Genomic DNA, 17691 nt, shown 5'->3' with positions numbered 1-17691 from the left:
TTCACTTCATTTAGTACAATATGTATAGTAAATGCAAAGTCAGTATTTCAAAGCATTTGGTCTTCATCATGTGAAAAAATGAAGTGTACAAATCTGAATAAATCAGCTAAAATCTGCTAAAAACACATTCCATCTGAATATAGCAGCTGCCATTCACTCGGTAATTGTGCTGTGCTGTTTACATACACGGTTCAAATTTATTGCACCAGCCATTTTAATGTTTATTTCATTAAAGGTGTAAAAAGCAAAGCTTTTAAAAATGTTTTTTACCTTTAGCATAACATCCTTCTCATAAGTCCCTTTGACTCATGATCTCTTATGTTTTTCAGTCTTTATTGTCACTTCGAAGCTAGGGGTGTGCATCAGTTAGGACTGTAGAACCAAGCACCCCTCCACCAAGGCTTATTGGTCCAGTTTGGCAAATAGCAAACTCAGCTCAACACGCTATACCAGAGCTCCACTTTTAAACAGCTACTTGGTTGATATTAACCTGTTACTATTAACCTGTCCCTCTGCAACACTCTCCCAGTGGATGTAAGAAATACATAGGTATGGAAAACCACATAGAAAACACGTGGCATTTCTTACATTGACAGGGGAAGACTGTTTCAGGGGGACAGGTTAATAGTTATAATCTGGTGTAACAAAATACACGGTTGAGAGCTCTTTTGAGGTCACCAGGTTTTACACTTTTTTCAGTCATAGTTTTCAGTTAAAGCGTTTTCATTTCAGCTTTATTTTTTCAAGTTTTCACAAGTGGCACTACTGTCTTATAATTACTGCATTACTGTGATCATTCCACTAGTTTTAAAACTGAGAGTTGGCAAATGCTTATTGTTAAAGTTTACTGCAGTTAGTTATCCTTTCCAGTTATCAGTACCTTACAATGAGGGGCCACACAGGAATGATAAATACTGTAACTGATTTTTAGAATGCCTTCTTTGTTGTTCTCCAAGTTGCTGCAGTGACATTGTAGGTGCTATAACGAGTCACTTTAAATGAGAATTAGTTTAGCAGACAGATTTCATTAAGTAAACATGTCATTGAATGTTTTTGGAATTAAAAGTATAAATGCAAAACTGTGTGGCATTTTCCTTTGTGAAAAACGGTCATTCAAAAACTGTCAAAATCTCCCCAAGGTAGCAAATCCACCAATACTAATACCAGCCAAAATGTCCCATTATACAGTATATATTTTCTCTTTTACATAGTTTTTTTCCAGCTAAAATGTGGAAATGTGTGTGCTCTGATCTACTGGCTATTCAATTAATCGTCCAATTTGGCATCCAGTATAGAAAAAACAAAGTCTTCATGAGCACACAGTAGGTAACCCCAGCCCTATGAACAAAGATTACCATTGTTTTTTTGAGTGGTGTTTGCAGTTGTTGAAGATGCAGGATTATCTGTGGGGCCAGTCCCTGCAAGATATAAAAAAAAATAACATCCTGAATAACAGCAGCCTACCGATGCAGGTGTGCTTGTTGTAGATGTAGAGGTTACAGTAGTGTGTGTGTATATTTGTATGTATGTGTGTGTGTGTGTGTGTGTGTGTATATATATATATATATATATATATATATATATATATATATATATTTACACTGTACTTTCACTTCATTTAGTACAATATGTATAGTAAATGCAAAGTCAGTATTTCAAAGCATTTGGTCTTCATCATGTGAAAAAATGAAGTGTACAAATCTGAATAAATCAGCTAAAATCTGCTAAAAACACATTCCATCTGAATATAGCAGCTGCCATTCACTCGGTAATTGTGCTGTGCTGTTTACATACACGGTTCAAATTTATTGCACCAGCCATTTTAATGTTTATTTCATTAAAGGTGTAAAAAGCAAAGCTTTTAAAAATGTTTTTTACCTTTAGCATAACATCCTTCTCATAAGTCCCTTTGACTCATGATCTCTTATGTTTTTCAGTCTTTATTGTCACTTCGAAGCTAGGGGTGTGCAGCAGTTAGGACTGTAGAACCAAGCACCCCTCCACCAAGGCTTATTGGTCCAGTTTGGCAAATAGCAAACTCAGCTCAACACGCTATACCAGAGCTCCACTTTTAAACAGCTACTTGGTTGATATTAACCTGTTACTATTAACCTGTCCCTCTGCAACACTCTCCCAGTGGATGTAAGAAATACATAGGTATGGAAAACCACATAGAAAACACGTGGCATTTCTTACATTGACAGGGGAAGACTGTTTCAGGGGGACAGGTTAATAGTTATAATCTGGTGTAACAAAATACACGGTTGAGAGCTCTTTTGAGGTCACCAGGTTTTACACTTTTTTCAGTCATAGTTTTCAGTTAAAGCGTTTTCATTTCAGCTTTATTTTTTCAAGTTTTCACATGTGGCACTACTGTCTTATAATTACTGCATTACTGTGATTATTCCACTAGTTTTAAAACTGAGAGTTGGCAAATGCTTATTGTTAAAGTTTACTGCAGTTAGTTATCCTTTCCAGTTATCTGTACCTTACAATGATGGGCCACACAGGAATGATAAATACTGTAACTGATTTTTAGAATGCCTTCTTTGTTGTTCTCCAAGTTGCTGCAGTGACATTGTAGGTGCTATAACGAGTCACTTTAAATGAGAATTAGTTTAGCAGACAGATTTCATTAAGTAAACATGTCATTGAATGTTTTTGGAATTAAAAGTATAAATGCAAAACTGTGTGGCATTTTCCTTTGTGAAAAACGGTAATTCAAAAACCGTCAAAATCTCCCCCAAGGTAGCAAATCCACCAAATTTAATACCAGCCAAATTTCCCATTATACAGTATATATTTTCTCCTTTACATAGTTTTTTTTCCATCTAAAATGTGGAAATGTGTGTGCTCTGATCTACTGGCTATTCAATTAATCGTCCAATTTGGCATCCAGTATAGTAAACAAAGTCTTCATGAGCACACAGTAGGTAACCCCAGCCCTATGAACAAAGCTTACCATTGTTTTTTTGAGTGGTGTTTGCAGTTGTTGAAGATGCAGGATTATCTGTGGGGCCAATCCCTGCAAGATATAAAAAAAAATAACATCCTGAATAACAGCAGCCTACCGATGCAGGTGTGCTTGTTGTAGATGTAGAGGTTACAGTAGTGTGTGTATATTTGTATGTGTGTGTGTGTGTGTGTGTGTGTGTGTATATGCAGTATATATATATATATATATATATATATATATATACCTACAAATCTGAATAAATCAGCATATGTTAAAAACACATTCCATCTGAATATAGCAGCTGCCATTCACTCGGTAATTGCAGCTCAGCAGTTTGAAAAATATATAAAAATAAACTTCGTGAAATCTTAGACAAAAAAGTCTAAATTATGGATTTTATATTCTGTTTTTCTCAAATGCATTACAACAAATTGTTATTTACAAGCACCTACAATAAATGTTTTTCCCCATTGGGGAAAAAAAAACATAATCTCTACATACCATTGGCTGGCATACAATTTGCTTTTCACCAAGGGCACATTGTTTGTGAAAGGTGGCTTAGTTACTGCAGTACCAAACAAAAAAAATAAAACTAACTAATAGCATGTTGAATCTGGACTGTAAATATAATTAAACACCTAATTGTGAAATGAAGGGGTCTTAAAGCAAGGTTTTTCTATGTATCTATATAAAAATGAATGTTGTACAATGCGTTACCACAACTGTATGCAATGTACCAAATACTGTACTTTCACAATGCTTTTTACTATACCATGCCTTGCGGCTATGCTTTTATCATTGAATATAGATCAATAATAAATCAAATCTACTAATTGTTGACACAGAGGCACTCGTACTAGGAGTTGTGCTGGCTCCAGATATAGGAGTCACTCTGGTGTCTGTAGTTCCTGCAATATCAAACAAAAAATTAAACTCTGAATACTAAATACAGGGTGACCTTATTATTGAAGATTATCTTTCATTAATGTCAATAATAGCAGGTTGAATCTGGACTGTAAAAATAATTAGACGCCCTAATTGTGAAATGAAGTGGTCTTAAAGCAAGGTTTTTCTATGCAACAAACTGATTTGCAGTAATTCTAACAGTTATTGTAACTATGAAAACATTGTTATTATTAGTGCCGCTGACATCATTAGTCCCTTCTTCCTACAGATCAGCCCTGTACCTCAGCATAAGTAGCCTGTGCTCCCCAACATGGTTGTTGGATTGCAACACCTATTTTGCCCTCCATATTGGGTCTTTATGATGTATTTAGAGAGTGTAGCTTCATCTGAAGTCACAAAACTTGGAATAAACAGAATCTCTACATACCATTGTGTGTCGCCGAAATGGATGATGTATTTTCCTCAGCTATATAAAAACATAGTAACAGCTTTTTATTATTATTATTTCCTGCACTTAATGTCAATAATAGTGTCAGCCGCTGCAATACAAAAATAAAAAGTAACATCCTGTACATTTCATATAAATCCTCAACATATAAAACATATTATGCCCATAACTAGTTTTTTTTTTTTATGTGTGTTTATGTGTAGTTGAAATTTACTTCTCAAAACACTGTCCTAATCCTAAGCAAACTTGTCAGCCTTGGTTTATGTCATAGCCCGCGCCAGGTTTTTGTGGGCCCTGGGCAATGGACCTCTTCTGCAATGTCCTTCTCCTCTGGAACTCCCAATATCCACACTCTCAACTTTGTGATCAGGAGATGTCTGGGCCTGTCTTCAAAGCCTTCTTGATCGTAATTCTGGGTCACAATGACTACTTTTGCTGAGCCAAGGTTTAGGTGTCTGCTTGTGGTGCTTTTATATAAGACTTCCTATGGATCATTAATAAAAATGAACAGCCATCAGAAGATCCAAATTTCATACTAAAGTAATATTTATCTATACAAATCAGGTACCATGTGGAATGACTGCTAGTTCTTTCTTATTTTGTGTAGATAGAAACAACATTTATAACACTTTTAATAAAATGTTATGTAATTCCCAGGACTGATAGTATGATTTGAATCCATTGTAAATTGCCAATTTTTGCAAAACATATTGAATTAAGGGAGAATTTCTAAAGAGTAAGTAGTTTCAAAAGCCATTTACATTTCTTTTTATATTTTTCTTCCAATTTTATGATTTCTGCAATCATTCTGAGTGATCCTGGATTCTCTCCCTTATTGCATTATTATTTTCTCACAGCCTTCCTCATTCAGATAATGTGACAATGGGACCCTTCAACTATATATAGGTGGGGCTGGCAGAGTTGTAAAGTCACAGGGTACTCTAGACAGGAGTATTTTGTATTTAAGTTCACAAGTCATTCTAATCTTCATGTAAATAGTATCAACAACATTTCCAAGTCTGGATTATGTCACTGGTTCCATCATAAAGATAACAGACTTTTGGCACAAATTTACATGGGACTTACGTGTTTTCAGGGTATTGGTGCAGCAAAAGAAAATTAGCCAAAAGCACCATTTCACTTTTAATTTGTAGTTCCCAACACTATTAGGTGAAATGTAGAAAAAAAGTCCATACCTGTCATACAGTAAGAGAAATAAGTTGCCAAAGTAAGATAAAAAGTCCTCCTTTTTCTCCTATTTTTTTTGCAGATTTTTGCAGACCCCAGGCATGTTTATCCAGGCATATGTATATTACAGGTTATCTGAGTTAATGACAATTAACTTGTTTTGTCAATATGGAAATATACTAGGGAACGAACTTATTGTGACGTTTTTAAAATGGGACATTTGCCTGCAAAAAATATATATTTTTTATTTAATATAAATATAAAAAAAGGTTCTGGCATGCATGGGGTTTGAAACTATAACCTTCAGTGTGCAAGCGTGTTGTGTTATAATGTGAGTGTTACACGATTAGTTGAGAAAACAAGCAGTATTTTGAAAGAGGAAATCATCCAGCTGAAAATTCTCAGGACTTATTTTTTTACATTTTGGAGAATTTGGAGATTTTTCGAGTCATCTCATCTCATCATCATCATCATCATCATCATCATCATCATCCTGAGATTCAGAGCTCTGAAAAATGTTGGTTTCCTGTCAGTGTAATGCTCATTGTGGTCCCTATTGGCGCAAGGAAGTATGGTTCCTCTCGATACTGGTTGATGAGAGTAACACTATTTTATGGTCCTCACTGGACAAAAAGGAAGGAGAATTAGCTATACTGAAGGATAGCCTATATATTTGGTAAAAGTAAAACATAAATGAATACATTAATAAATATTGAAATAAATTAATACATAAATCAATACATAAACATTCTTTCTTTATCAATCTTGATGTTTATTTATTATTTCTTTTTCACTATCACATATAAACACTGCCATTTACAGTGCCTTGCGAAAGTATTCGGCCCCCTTGAACTTTGCGACCTTTTGCCACATTTCAGGCTTCAAACATAAAGATATGAAACTGTAATTTTTTGTGAAGAATCAACAACAAGTGGGACACAATCATGAAGTGGAACGAAATTTATTGGATATTTCAAACTTTTTTAACAAATAAAAAACTGAAAAATTGGGCGTGCAAAATTATTCAGCCCCCTTAAGTTAATACTTTGTAGCGCCACCTTTTGCTGCGATTACAGCTGTAAGTCGCTTGGGGTATGTCTCTATCAGTTTTGCACATCGAGAGACTGAAATTTTTGCCCATTCCTCCTTGCAAAACAGCTCGAGCTCAGTGAGGTTGGATGGAGAGCATTTGTGAACAGCAGTTTTCAGTTCTTTCCACAGATTCTCGATTGGATTCAGGTCTGGACTTTGACTTGGCCATTCTAACACCTGGATATGTTTATTTGTGAACCATTCCATTGTAGATTTTGCTTTATGTTTTGGATCATTGTCTTGTTGGAAGACAAATCTCCGTCCCAGTCTCAGGTCTTTTGCAGACTCCATCAGGTTTTCTTCCAGAATGGTCCTGTATTTGGCTCCATCCATCTTCCCATCAATTTTAACCATCTTCCCTGTCCCTGCTGAAGAAAAGCAGGCCCAAACCATGATGCTGCCACCACCATGTTTGACAGTGGGGATGGTGTGTTCAGGGTGATGAGCTGTGTTGCTTTTACGCCAAACATAACGTTTTGCATTGTTGCCAAAAAGTTCGATTTTGGTTTCATCTGACCAGAGCACCTTCTTCCACATGTTTGGTGTGTCTCCCAGGTGGCTTGTGGCAAACTGTAAACAACACTTTTTATGGATATCTTTAAGAAATGGCTTTCTTCTTGCCACTCTTCCATAAAGGCCAGATTTGTGCAGTATATGACTGATTGTTGTCCTATGGACAGAGTCTCCCACCTCAGCTGTAGATCTCTGCAGTTCATCCAGAGTGATCATGGGCCTCTTGGCTGCATCTCTGATCAGTCTTCTCCTTGTATGAGCTGAAAGTTTAGAGGGACGGCCAGGTCTTGGTAGATTTGCAGTGGTCTGATACTCCTTCCATTTCAATATTATCGCTTGCACAGTGCTCCTTGGGATGTTTAAAGCTTGGGAAATCTTTTTGTATCCAAATCCGGCTTTAAACTTCTCCACAACAGTATCTCGGACCTGCCTGGTGTGTTCCTTGTTCTTCATGATGCTCTCTGCGCTTTAAACGGACCTCTGAGACTATCACAGTGCAGGTGCATTTATACGGAGACTTGATTACACACAGGTGGATTCTATTTATCATCATTAGTCATTTAGGTCAACATTGGATCATTCAGAGATCCTCACTGAACTTCTGGAGAGAGTTTGCTGCACTGAAAGTAAAGGGGCTGAATAATTTTGCACGCCCAATTTTTCAGTTTTTTATTTGTTAAAAAAGTTTGAAATATCCAATAAATTTCGTTCCACTTCATGATTGTAATACCACTTCAAGCACGGCTCAATGCATTCCACTTACATCCCAAGTGCAACAGACACCGTCGGCTGACAGTGTCTCACACGTGCTCTGCAGCCCTGCGATGGTGGAGGATGCCCTCTCACCTGCGTGGGGGTGTGAGGATGGGAGTGGTGTTAACTCGTCAAGTGGTGACGACGGACGCCTCCAACTTGGGTTGGGGCGCAGTCTGCGAAAACATGTGTTGGTCCGCGCAAACAACACATCAGTGGTGGTGTATGTCAACCACCAGGGTGGCCTCCGGTCCCTGGGGTTGCATCGCATCGCCTTCCAGCTCCTGACTTGGGCACAACATAACCTGCTGTCTCTACGGGTGACACATCTTTGCGGAGTGGCGAACTGGGAAGGGGACCTCCTGTCGATGGAGGGTGCGCATCCGTCAGAATGGCAACTCCACCCGCAGGTGGTGGAACGCATTTGGGAATGGTTTGGGAAGGCTCAGGTCAATCTCTTCACCTCGGCAGAGACGACGCATTGCCCCCTGTGGTATTCTCTCCACCGCTTCAGCGGTCCACTCAGCATCGACGCCCTAGCCCATAGAGTGGCCCAGGACGCTCCTTATCGCGTTCCTGCCAGTACCGTTTCTCCCGGCCTTCTTGGAGAAGGTCCGATTAGAGAAAGCGACAGTTCTCCTAGTGGCTCCACGATGGCCCAGGAGAATCTGGTACTCGACCCTATGCCAGCTCATACAAGGCCAGCCCTGGGAGATTCTGCTTTGCCTGGATCTCCTCAGTCAGACGAGAGGCACTCTCTGGCATCCGGAACCTGGCAGGTTCCAATTATGGGTCTGGCCCCTGAACTGGACCGCTGGACAGCCCTAGGGCTATCAGACGTGGTTGTGGGTACTCTGCAGAGCGCTAGGGCAGATTCCACTAGGTCGCTGTATGCCTATAAGTGGAAGTATTTCCAGAATTGGTGTCTGACTAGAAGTCATGACCCAGTTTCTTGCCCCATGACAGATATCTTGCAGTTTCTGCAAGAACTGATTGATGCTGGTTGGTCACCTTCCAGATTGAAGGTGTATTTTGCGGCTATGTCTGTGTGCCATGCCCCCATAGATTTGGTATCTCCGGATCCTCCCAAGTTGATTACTCGCTTAAAGCAGCGACTGACGACACTCTGCGGTGTATGACAGTGCTGGCTTACCCCCACCTGGGAGAGTATCTGCGCACTCTACTAGAGGGTTGGCTACATCTTGGGCCCTCTTCAGAGGGGCGTCGCTGTCCGATATATGTACTCCGGCTAGCTGGGTTACGTCGGATACATTCTCCAGGTTGTTTTTGGTCAATTGTACGGCATTTTAATGTGAGAAGACGATTTACCCACCCTTTAAAGTCATACAATGTTTTAGACGCGCACTTCCTAAAGTGTGTTATGTGCTGCTACGTCACATAAATAACAACTGGAGAGAAAGCGATGACTTTCTAAGCTGTGTGTTAAGACTTGGATGAGGACACATAACTGTCACTGTGGGATTTTATCTGTAAGGAATGCCTGCTGTTATAGAGTTGTATTTGGAATGTACCGTAAAAATTGTTGTATGTCGATATTCCAGGCATTTTTGTGGGGCCCTTAAAAGTGGGAAGCGACTAATACACCGGTGCGATGTATGCACTGGTGTGTCTATTAAACTACTGTACCTGTGCCACAAACAATAATATACTAATGGGATTACTACAGCCATGGTTATGGCTCACACAAACTTAACTGTCAACAACCCGATTTTATTTTTGCAGGATCCGCGACATTCAAGGCATGTTGCAAGGTAGAAACACAAAAACACTACTCTAATAAAAACTGGAATTAGTTATTCAATACCCTTGGTCATTTTGAATGTTAAACACAAGCTTTTAGACTCTTAACTGACCTCCTCTCGACCTAGGTGCATGTACGTGGAGAAAAACAAAATAGTGGTTAAAGTTACCGATCTTCGGAATATGAAATTGTCACAGCTATACTGCTTCACTGTTAACACAATAGCTGTCCATCTCTATGAATTTCCTTATTCCCACCCTCCTGAGCCATTGATTTGTCAACATTCAGACTGAACCCACCCCTGCAAAACAGCTATTGGTTAGCACGCCGAGTAAACTTATCAAGTCTTCTGTTCGTTGTAACCGTAATGCAATATTACAATTAGGGCTTCTGTTTTTCGGGTTTTATTAATTGTATTTTTTGTGCTTATTTTTAGCTATTTTCAAGTTTTATGTAAATCTTTTTTTTTCAGGGCTTTCGTTTTTGATATACTGTATGAAATTAGTGTTTTTGGTTACTTTCCAAAATGCCTAAGCGTTTTTTTTTGTTTTTTTTCTGTCACAATATGTATAGTAACTTGACAGTACTTGCACACTTGTACCTTCTTTCCTTTGCTGTCTTCCACAACGAAATCCCTACGGTCACGGGCACATTCTTCTGGGGTTTTTGTGTGTACGCATTTTTGTACATTTCGCCACAATTCTGTTTTAAATCCTCCGTATCTTAACTGTAATACAGCTTTAAATCCCGCTAACAAGCCTGCATCCTGATTGTAATCTCGTAAGCGGAGTTTCCAATAGAAATGTAGGAATGTGCTGTCACTCAATAGTTGGGGCGGGCTTAAAGTATACAGAACGAATCAATCAGTACGTTTACATGACAAAGCGTTTTCCGAAAAACTAATGTTTTCGGAAAACTGAATCAGAAAACTGCTTTTCTTAAAACGTCAGTTTTCTGTGTTTACATGATTAACGATAGAAAATCTAATTAGAATTCAACTGTACACATGGATTGAAGTTTTCGGAAAACGCAGGATATTTTCGCATGCCAAGTATTGTAGTAGCCTAAGTACGATGAAGACCGGACATTTCTGCGATAGAACGGAGACCAATCCAATATAGTGCTTTATCGAAGTGTCAGGTCTTAAATTCAAAGATTACTATCCTATACCTCTATTCATATTCCCCACAATGTGCAATCAGCCTTTCCAACAGCTCATCCTGTTCCATATTACCAGTTTCTTTTCCAGACATTATTTCAAATTCTCACGTCATTTTAAAACTGGAAAACATTCGCTGCTTCAGTATGGGCTATTAACAAATACATACGGACTTTAACAAATGTATTACTTTATCCCTAACTAGACAAATGAATGGATGCAGACTGACTACAGATTAATATTATTTTCTCTGTTTTCTAAAACCACGTGCAGGAATGAAGGTCAAAGTTTGCACATGTCCAGTGCGCTATCTGAATAAGTTTTCCAAAAAATGCGCTTACATGATATACATTTTGTTAGTTTTCCGAAAACTGACTTTCAGAATATTCCGATACATTTTCCAAAAACTGTGTTTAAGAACATAAGAACATAAGAAAGTTTACAAACGAGAGGAGGCCATTCAGCCCATCTTGCTCGTTTGGTTGTTAGTAGCTAATTGATCCCAGAATCTCATCAAGCAGCTTTTTGAAGGATCCTAGGGTGTCAGCTTCAACAACATTACTGGGGAGTTGGTTCCAGACCCTCACAATTCTCTGTGTAAAAAAGTGCCTCCTATTTTCTGTTCTGAATGCCCCTTTATCTAATCTCCATTTGTGACCCCTTATCCTTGTTTCTTTTTTCAGGTCAAAGAAGTCCCCTGGGTCGACATTGTCTATACCTTTTAGGATTTTGAATGTTTGAATCATATCGCCATGTAGTAGTATCCTTTTTGTAACGAGGTGACCAGAACTGAACACAATATTCTAGGTGAGGTCTTACTAATGCATTGTAAAGTTTTAACATTACTTCCCTTGATTTAAATTCAACACTTCTCACAATATATCCGAGCATCTTGTTGGCCTTTTTTATAGCTTCCCCACATTGTCTAGATGAAGACATTTCTGAGTCAACAGACTTGATATAGGACTATATAGGACTTGTTACATGGCTTTTGATATAGGAATTAGTTTTCGGAAAACTTAGTTTTCCGAAAAATATCGGAATTCTTATGCTCATGTAAACGCACTGATTGATAGATGCAGGTCAGGAAGGCATTTATTATTATTTTTGTAGTAGGTTTTATTTTTTTATGGAAAAAGGGTAAAGACAATGTGAATTGATCAACCATTTCCACAGTTTTTCTGGTGTTTTCCGGTGTTTATTGGCTATCCACCAATTTCAGTTTTTTTTGTATCGGGGGTGTTTTATCAGGTTTTATCAGTTAAAACCGAAAATCAGAAGCCCTAATTATAATGCAGGTGTCTTTGAAACTAAGTAGGACAGTCAGACAAAAAACAAAAATGCTACTCAACAGGTTTGAAATTGCGCATTGTTGAATTTGCTGAAATGCATGGCAATCGCAATTCTGAAAAAACAGTACGTGACTGGAGACGAAACAAAGACAAACTTAAAATGCTGAAAGAAAATAGGAGGCCCGATGTAGAAAGCATTTTGTTTGCATGGAGTACTTTTAATAACTTTAATACATAATGGAGGCTGTGTGGTCCAGTGGTTAAAGAAAAGGGCTTGTAACCAAGAGGTCCCTGGTTCAAATCCCACCTCAGCCACTGACTCATTGTGTGACCCTGAGCAAGTCACTTAATCTCCTTGAGACGTACTTGTAAGTGACTCTGCAGCAATAGTCTCTGTAAGTCGCCTTGGATAAAGGTGTCTGCTAAATAAACTAATAATAATACTGTAATACATGTCAGTGCAATGCAGTGGTACACTTGTAAAGTATGTGTATGGTAATGGCTTTTACATCAGTGGTTTGTACTGTTACTACTGGAATTTACAGTACTGTAGTAGTATTATATCTACATTTTGATGTAGAGTGCTCCCTCGCTATAATGCTCTCGGTTATAACGCGCCTCAGATATAACGCTCCTACAGCATGTCCCCCAATTCCCTATACTAGTGATTCATACAATATTTCTACAGTAAATACAGTACCGTTGTTGTTCAAACTGTAAACAACTTCTCAGTCTAACTTCCGTTTCTGTCTCTCCCTTTTGATAAAGTATCTGAACTGAAGAAAAGCTGTGCTGGCACTTTATAACACAGACATCTTATTCAACATTAGTTTTATAACTAAATACATATTAGGCCTATTACGTGGTTATCTTTCCTAATGTATTAACTTTTTTCCTGCAAGAGGAGATGCGGCTTTCTCCAGGAGACGAGACGCTTCAGCTTCGCTTCAGCCCCGCTCCAGCAGCCGAACCTGGGGAGAGCCCATTCCCTCTTCCCCTCTCCCAACCCGCTCTCCTTCTCGCACTTGGTTTGCTTGTCTGTCGCTTCGAACTGAACTCCCGACCACCGTTTAGCCAGGCTATTTGTAGTTTAAAAACTGCTAATTAAAAAGATCCGAGAGTAGGAATGTTACCTTTTTTGTTGTAAAAAATAGTGCTTTATGCATGGTTAATTCACAGAAAGTTACATTTTTGCTTCACTGTATGTGCATTATAGAGAGGGAGATATTTTATTTTGTATTTTAGTCAGATGTGTGTTATGTGTCCCGCAGCACCCCCTCCCCCGTTTATAACGGTCTTCGTTAGAACGCTCATATTGTGTGTCCCCCGAGACCAGTGTTATAGCGAGGGAGCACAGTATTTTGACAATGCACTTAAATTTACTTGAACCAATTATTTAGAAATTTTTAAAAACAACACTAACATTATTAATGGAATAAAATGTTGCAAACAAGGGTTATTTCGAAACTAAACCTGTGTATTTTTCTTTATCAGTGTAATGGGGGGATCTGGACTGACTGACTGACTATCTGACACATGCGTGGGACTGCAGGTAGAGGGCAGCAGTCTCGTAGGGTCCGCCTGTCGGTCTTGGCGATGACACGGAGAGATGGGGAAGAGGGTGTGTTGGCTTTCCCTTTCTCTGAGAGGCGGGCCTTGGGGGATTGCTCGGCCCCTAAGAACTGCGCTTGGTTGTGCATTCGGGTGACCGTGTTTGGGAACACAGTGACACTGACAGAAGATGCCAGTGTAAAACAAGAGCGAGGCAAGCCTGGCTGGGGAAAACAGCCTGCCTTAAAATAATTTAAAGAGAAAAAATAAAAGAAATAATCACATACCCGAGGGGACGTGTTTAGTTATACAGGGAACTCCAGCCATCCCAGTGTATAGGGTAACTGAGCGTAGGACGGAGGCCCTTTCTGACCGGCTTAGCGGCAGTGGGGGCACTGCGTAAGCAGCACTTTTGTTTGTAGTTTTATTACTGTGTTTTATTTTCCCTTTTTCTTTCGCTTTTGGTTTTCATTATTATTTACAAGAACTTGTATGTGCAGTTGCCCAAGTACCTATATTGGTAACACCACGGTTCTGTTTATTGTTGTCAGTATCCAGACCACGGACAACAGCCCCCTCTACTGGTGGAAATAAATCAGTGCACCTGAGCGGCGTTACAAATAAAGTACTGTCTCCTTGTGTCAGTGAATTGCCCACCACCCTTCCACAATCAATGTTAAGCATGTAGAGGGAAAAAATCAATTGTAATAAAAAAGAATTTTAAAAGGTGTTTTCCTAAAATTGAAGTCTTAAAAAGCAGGGAGCAACTTTACACCAGTGCGACCTATACAACGATTTTTATGGTACTTGTTTACTAGTGTTTTTTTTTTTTTTTAAACATCAAATAATTTAAATGGATTGCCCAAAGAGCAGGGACAACAATCCCAAGTGGATTAATCTCAGTTTATTAGTTTAAGTACCAAAGACATACAGTTGGTACTAAACAACTGCAAAACCAAATATAACATGCACTTATCTTAGGGGTATCAGTAAACAAAAGTAACTTCTTAGCATATAGTGGTCAAAACAATCTTTGTGTAAGCAAAAGAATATATCTTCTTTTTAAGCATTGTACTAAAAATCCCTAGAAGATAAGTATCTAATAATTATATATTTGAAAATACTGATTTATAGTCTGATAGAAAAGAAGATATTATTCAACTCCATATTTACAGGCTTGTTCCCCTTTTGCCATCTCACCTTTCTGTCAATATCACAGAAAAACACTATATGCCCTATTCACACTACCTAAGAAATGTGGCATTTTCTCTGTTTCCCAAAAGTTAATGTAATACTGTAAAGCTAAATTGAAAGAAATAAAAATACAAGCATTTTACATTTGACAATATCTTATGACAGTAATTACTGGTAACCACTTCTTAATTAGGTTTATATAAAGCAAAACCAACTGTACACATCATTCACAGAAAAAGCAACTGAAAAATGAATACATTTGTACTAATCAGTTTTAATGTCCTGTAAAAAATATATCACCGTCGTAATATTAAGCCGTACATAGCAATCTACATTTAGTGCAAATATCAAACAAACATTTATCATAAACCTCATGAATAAATGTATAAGCTTATATTGAAAAAAAGTTTCACATTCTCTATACCATGATCTAAAAATATTCCATCAGTAGTTTCTACCCATGGGTAATGACAAAAATGAACACCAAATCCTTACCGTTAACAAGGCTCGAGATAAAGATGAACAAAAGGAATGCAGTTCCAGTGGACTTCATGTTTCTCAGTGGTGCTGCCCTGCTGTTCCCAGCAAAATGAGATGAGATTTATCAGAGATGCAGTGCCTAATTAGCAAGTGGAAAAGGTGTTCACTGCCTGGCCCTCTTTTGATTATTTTGGGACTTCCTTGGATAAATAACTGGAGGAAATATGCATGATCCCATTGGGAGGTCAACCACTGGAAGAATGATTGTTTCCATAATTTACAGGAACTTCAGTAAATTTAGCCTTGTTGTTGTTTTGTGCATCTAAAATAATTACATTTTTGGCAACACTTAATTTTGCTGCTGGTTGACACGCTTTAAAAAACACTGAACATCAACACAGACTGCCCTATTTCAAAGCAAGTACTTCCCGTTAATGCAATTATGAATACGTACAGCAATGTTTTTTATTCCTCTGTCATCTTAGTGCACAGTCCATCACAAAACTTCTGTTTATTCATAAATACCAGCAGCATCCAGTGTTCCTCACAAAATATTGCATTGCCTAGGAAAACGTGTTGAATGTTAGACAACAAAATGCAAAAGAAATAACAAATATTAGAGAGGCATAATACAATATTTGCAGTTATTTAATGCAATAACACAAATATCAGTTCTCTTCATTATATATGTTCTTTGTTTTTTTGTTATTCATTACTTTTAAAGGATGTTGACATCATAACAGTGCGGTGGTAGCAGCTGGTATCTGCCAGACATCGCGTGAGAATGTGGCTGGTGCCGTTTATTGAATTATTGTTTAAGTGTTTGTAATTATTTAGTTAAATCACCTGCATATAAGCCTGCAGCTCTCAGTTCAGGGTGGGTGTTCGGAGGAGCGAGCGAGAGCAAGAGAGGCTTGTAAAATAAAAAAAGAATCAGTGCGATCAGTGAAGGCTACTGCCCAGCCTGATCACAGTATTTTGTGTTTTGTTATCTTGTTTTATTTAAAACCTTTATTTTGCTCTGTGAGCAAGTGCTTTTTGTTTGACTATTTTATTTATTTTTGTAATTGAAATAAACGGAGCACGGGATGTCTTTTGCCCGGCAGTACCTGCCTGTGTGTTTTCCTTCCTGCATTTTCAGCAAGGTTTATAAACTTAACAGAGCCCAATTGTATATTCTTGTTTAACTTACTATAATGTTAAACTAACAGTTTGTAATCATATAAAGCAGGGGTGTCCAATCACGGTCCTGGATTCCAGGATTAACAGGTACTATGCTACAATGGAGTTTTAATTGGTTCAATTAAACAATTTAGAACAGGTTTGGAACAAAGACCAGAACCGGAAGGGCAAACTTTGGCCACCCCTGATGTAAAGTATACCAAGGATCATAATTTTAAATATTAAAATAGCATGAAGTGTCTCTTCTTGGATTAAATGGATTGAAATTTCAAATAATTTAGGACAAAAACATACTTTTTGTGTCCCATTATCAGAATAGGTTTCCTGAAGTCTCTTTACATTGGCTATATACATAGCACAAAAGAGATTCCTTAACTTGCTGTGCTAAAGTTGTGCCAGCATGCTACCACTACTGCTAATTCAATTTAATTATTATTATTATTATTATTATTATTATTATTATTATTATTATTATTATTATTATTATTATTATTATTTTTAAACTATGTAAGTTATTGTGTGCTTTGGTTTTTGATTATTCTGCGACGATCAGAATCACAGCACTGTAATATGAACTTCATCAATGTACGATTCTTAACTTAAAATGAATTAATTTTCAAAAAAGGCTATAACTACTATAATTATTATAAGAAAAGTATTTTATATTAAAATATTTTTAAATAAAATGAAATATTTTTTTAACAGCAGGATGCTTTGATCTTAAAGACTGTGTGGCAGGGATGATGACGTCAGACCAGGAAGAGAATGGACACACAGGCAAGTACTGCGGGGCGAGATGCAAATGCGCTTGTTTCTTTTATTAAATAAAAGATTTAAACAAAACAAAACACTTCAAAACAATAGGTACGATGACCAAAACAAACAGACACACAAAACAGTGAACCAACACAGAAACAAGTAACGTGCTGGTTTAAAGCGATTGTTAGTATTTGTTATACTCACTCACGTCATACGTCTCTGCTCTCACTCCCTGAATACCCAACCTTGAGCTTTGCCGGGGCTCGATTGCTTGCTAATAATTCAATCGAGCTCAAGCACATTCAGCATGTGATTTGGCATTACTTTCCTGCCGACCTAAAACAACCGTGCACACAAAACATTCACTTTAAATAACAACACACATTCTTATGTTCTTATAAAATAAAATATACGCTTTTTTTAAAATAAACTAGCTGTTTTTCCCCCACTGTGTTG

The 17691-nt window shown here is 37.9% G+C and overlaps 1 protein-coding gene across 17 annotated transcripts in view; it reads right to left on the bottom strand.

The window, feature by feature from the left end:
* The window catches only part of LOC117420716 (TRIO and F-actin-binding protein-like), a 49979-nt gene extending 34487 nt beyond the window's left edge, over positions 1-15492 (bottom strand). For 4 of the 17 annotated variants that reach the window (XM_059029773.1, XM_059029846.1, XM_059029795.1 and 1 more), the window contains exons 1-4: positions 15310-15484; positions 4290-4328; positions 2963-3025; positions 1356-1418 (exon numbers count right to left, since the gene is read on the bottom strand). In XM_059029773.1, the coding sequence (XP_058885756.1) occupies positions 1356-1418; positions 2963-3025; positions 4290-4328; positions 15310-15367 (223 nt within the window). In that variant the 5' untranslated portion in view covers positions 15368-15484. Of the gene's footprint in view, positions 1-1355; positions 1419-2962; positions 3026-4289; positions 4329-15309 lie in introns of all 17 variants that reach the window. The other 13 variants (XM_059029820.1, XM_059029791.1, XM_059029849.1 and 10 more) reach the window with 10 other exon arrangements.
* Positions 15493-17691: the final 2199 nt, after the last annotated feature.

The sequence above is a fragment of the Acipenser ruthenus genome, chromosome 1, assembly GCF_902713425.1.
Source record: "Acipenser ruthenus chromosome 1, fAciRut3.2 maternal haplotype, whole genome shotgun sequence".
Classification (NCBI taxonomy): Eukaryota; Metazoa; Chordata; class Actinopteri; order Acipenseriformes; family Acipenseridae; genus Acipenser; species Acipenser ruthenus.
This window is presented reverse-complemented; position numbering and strand designations above follow the sequence as displayed.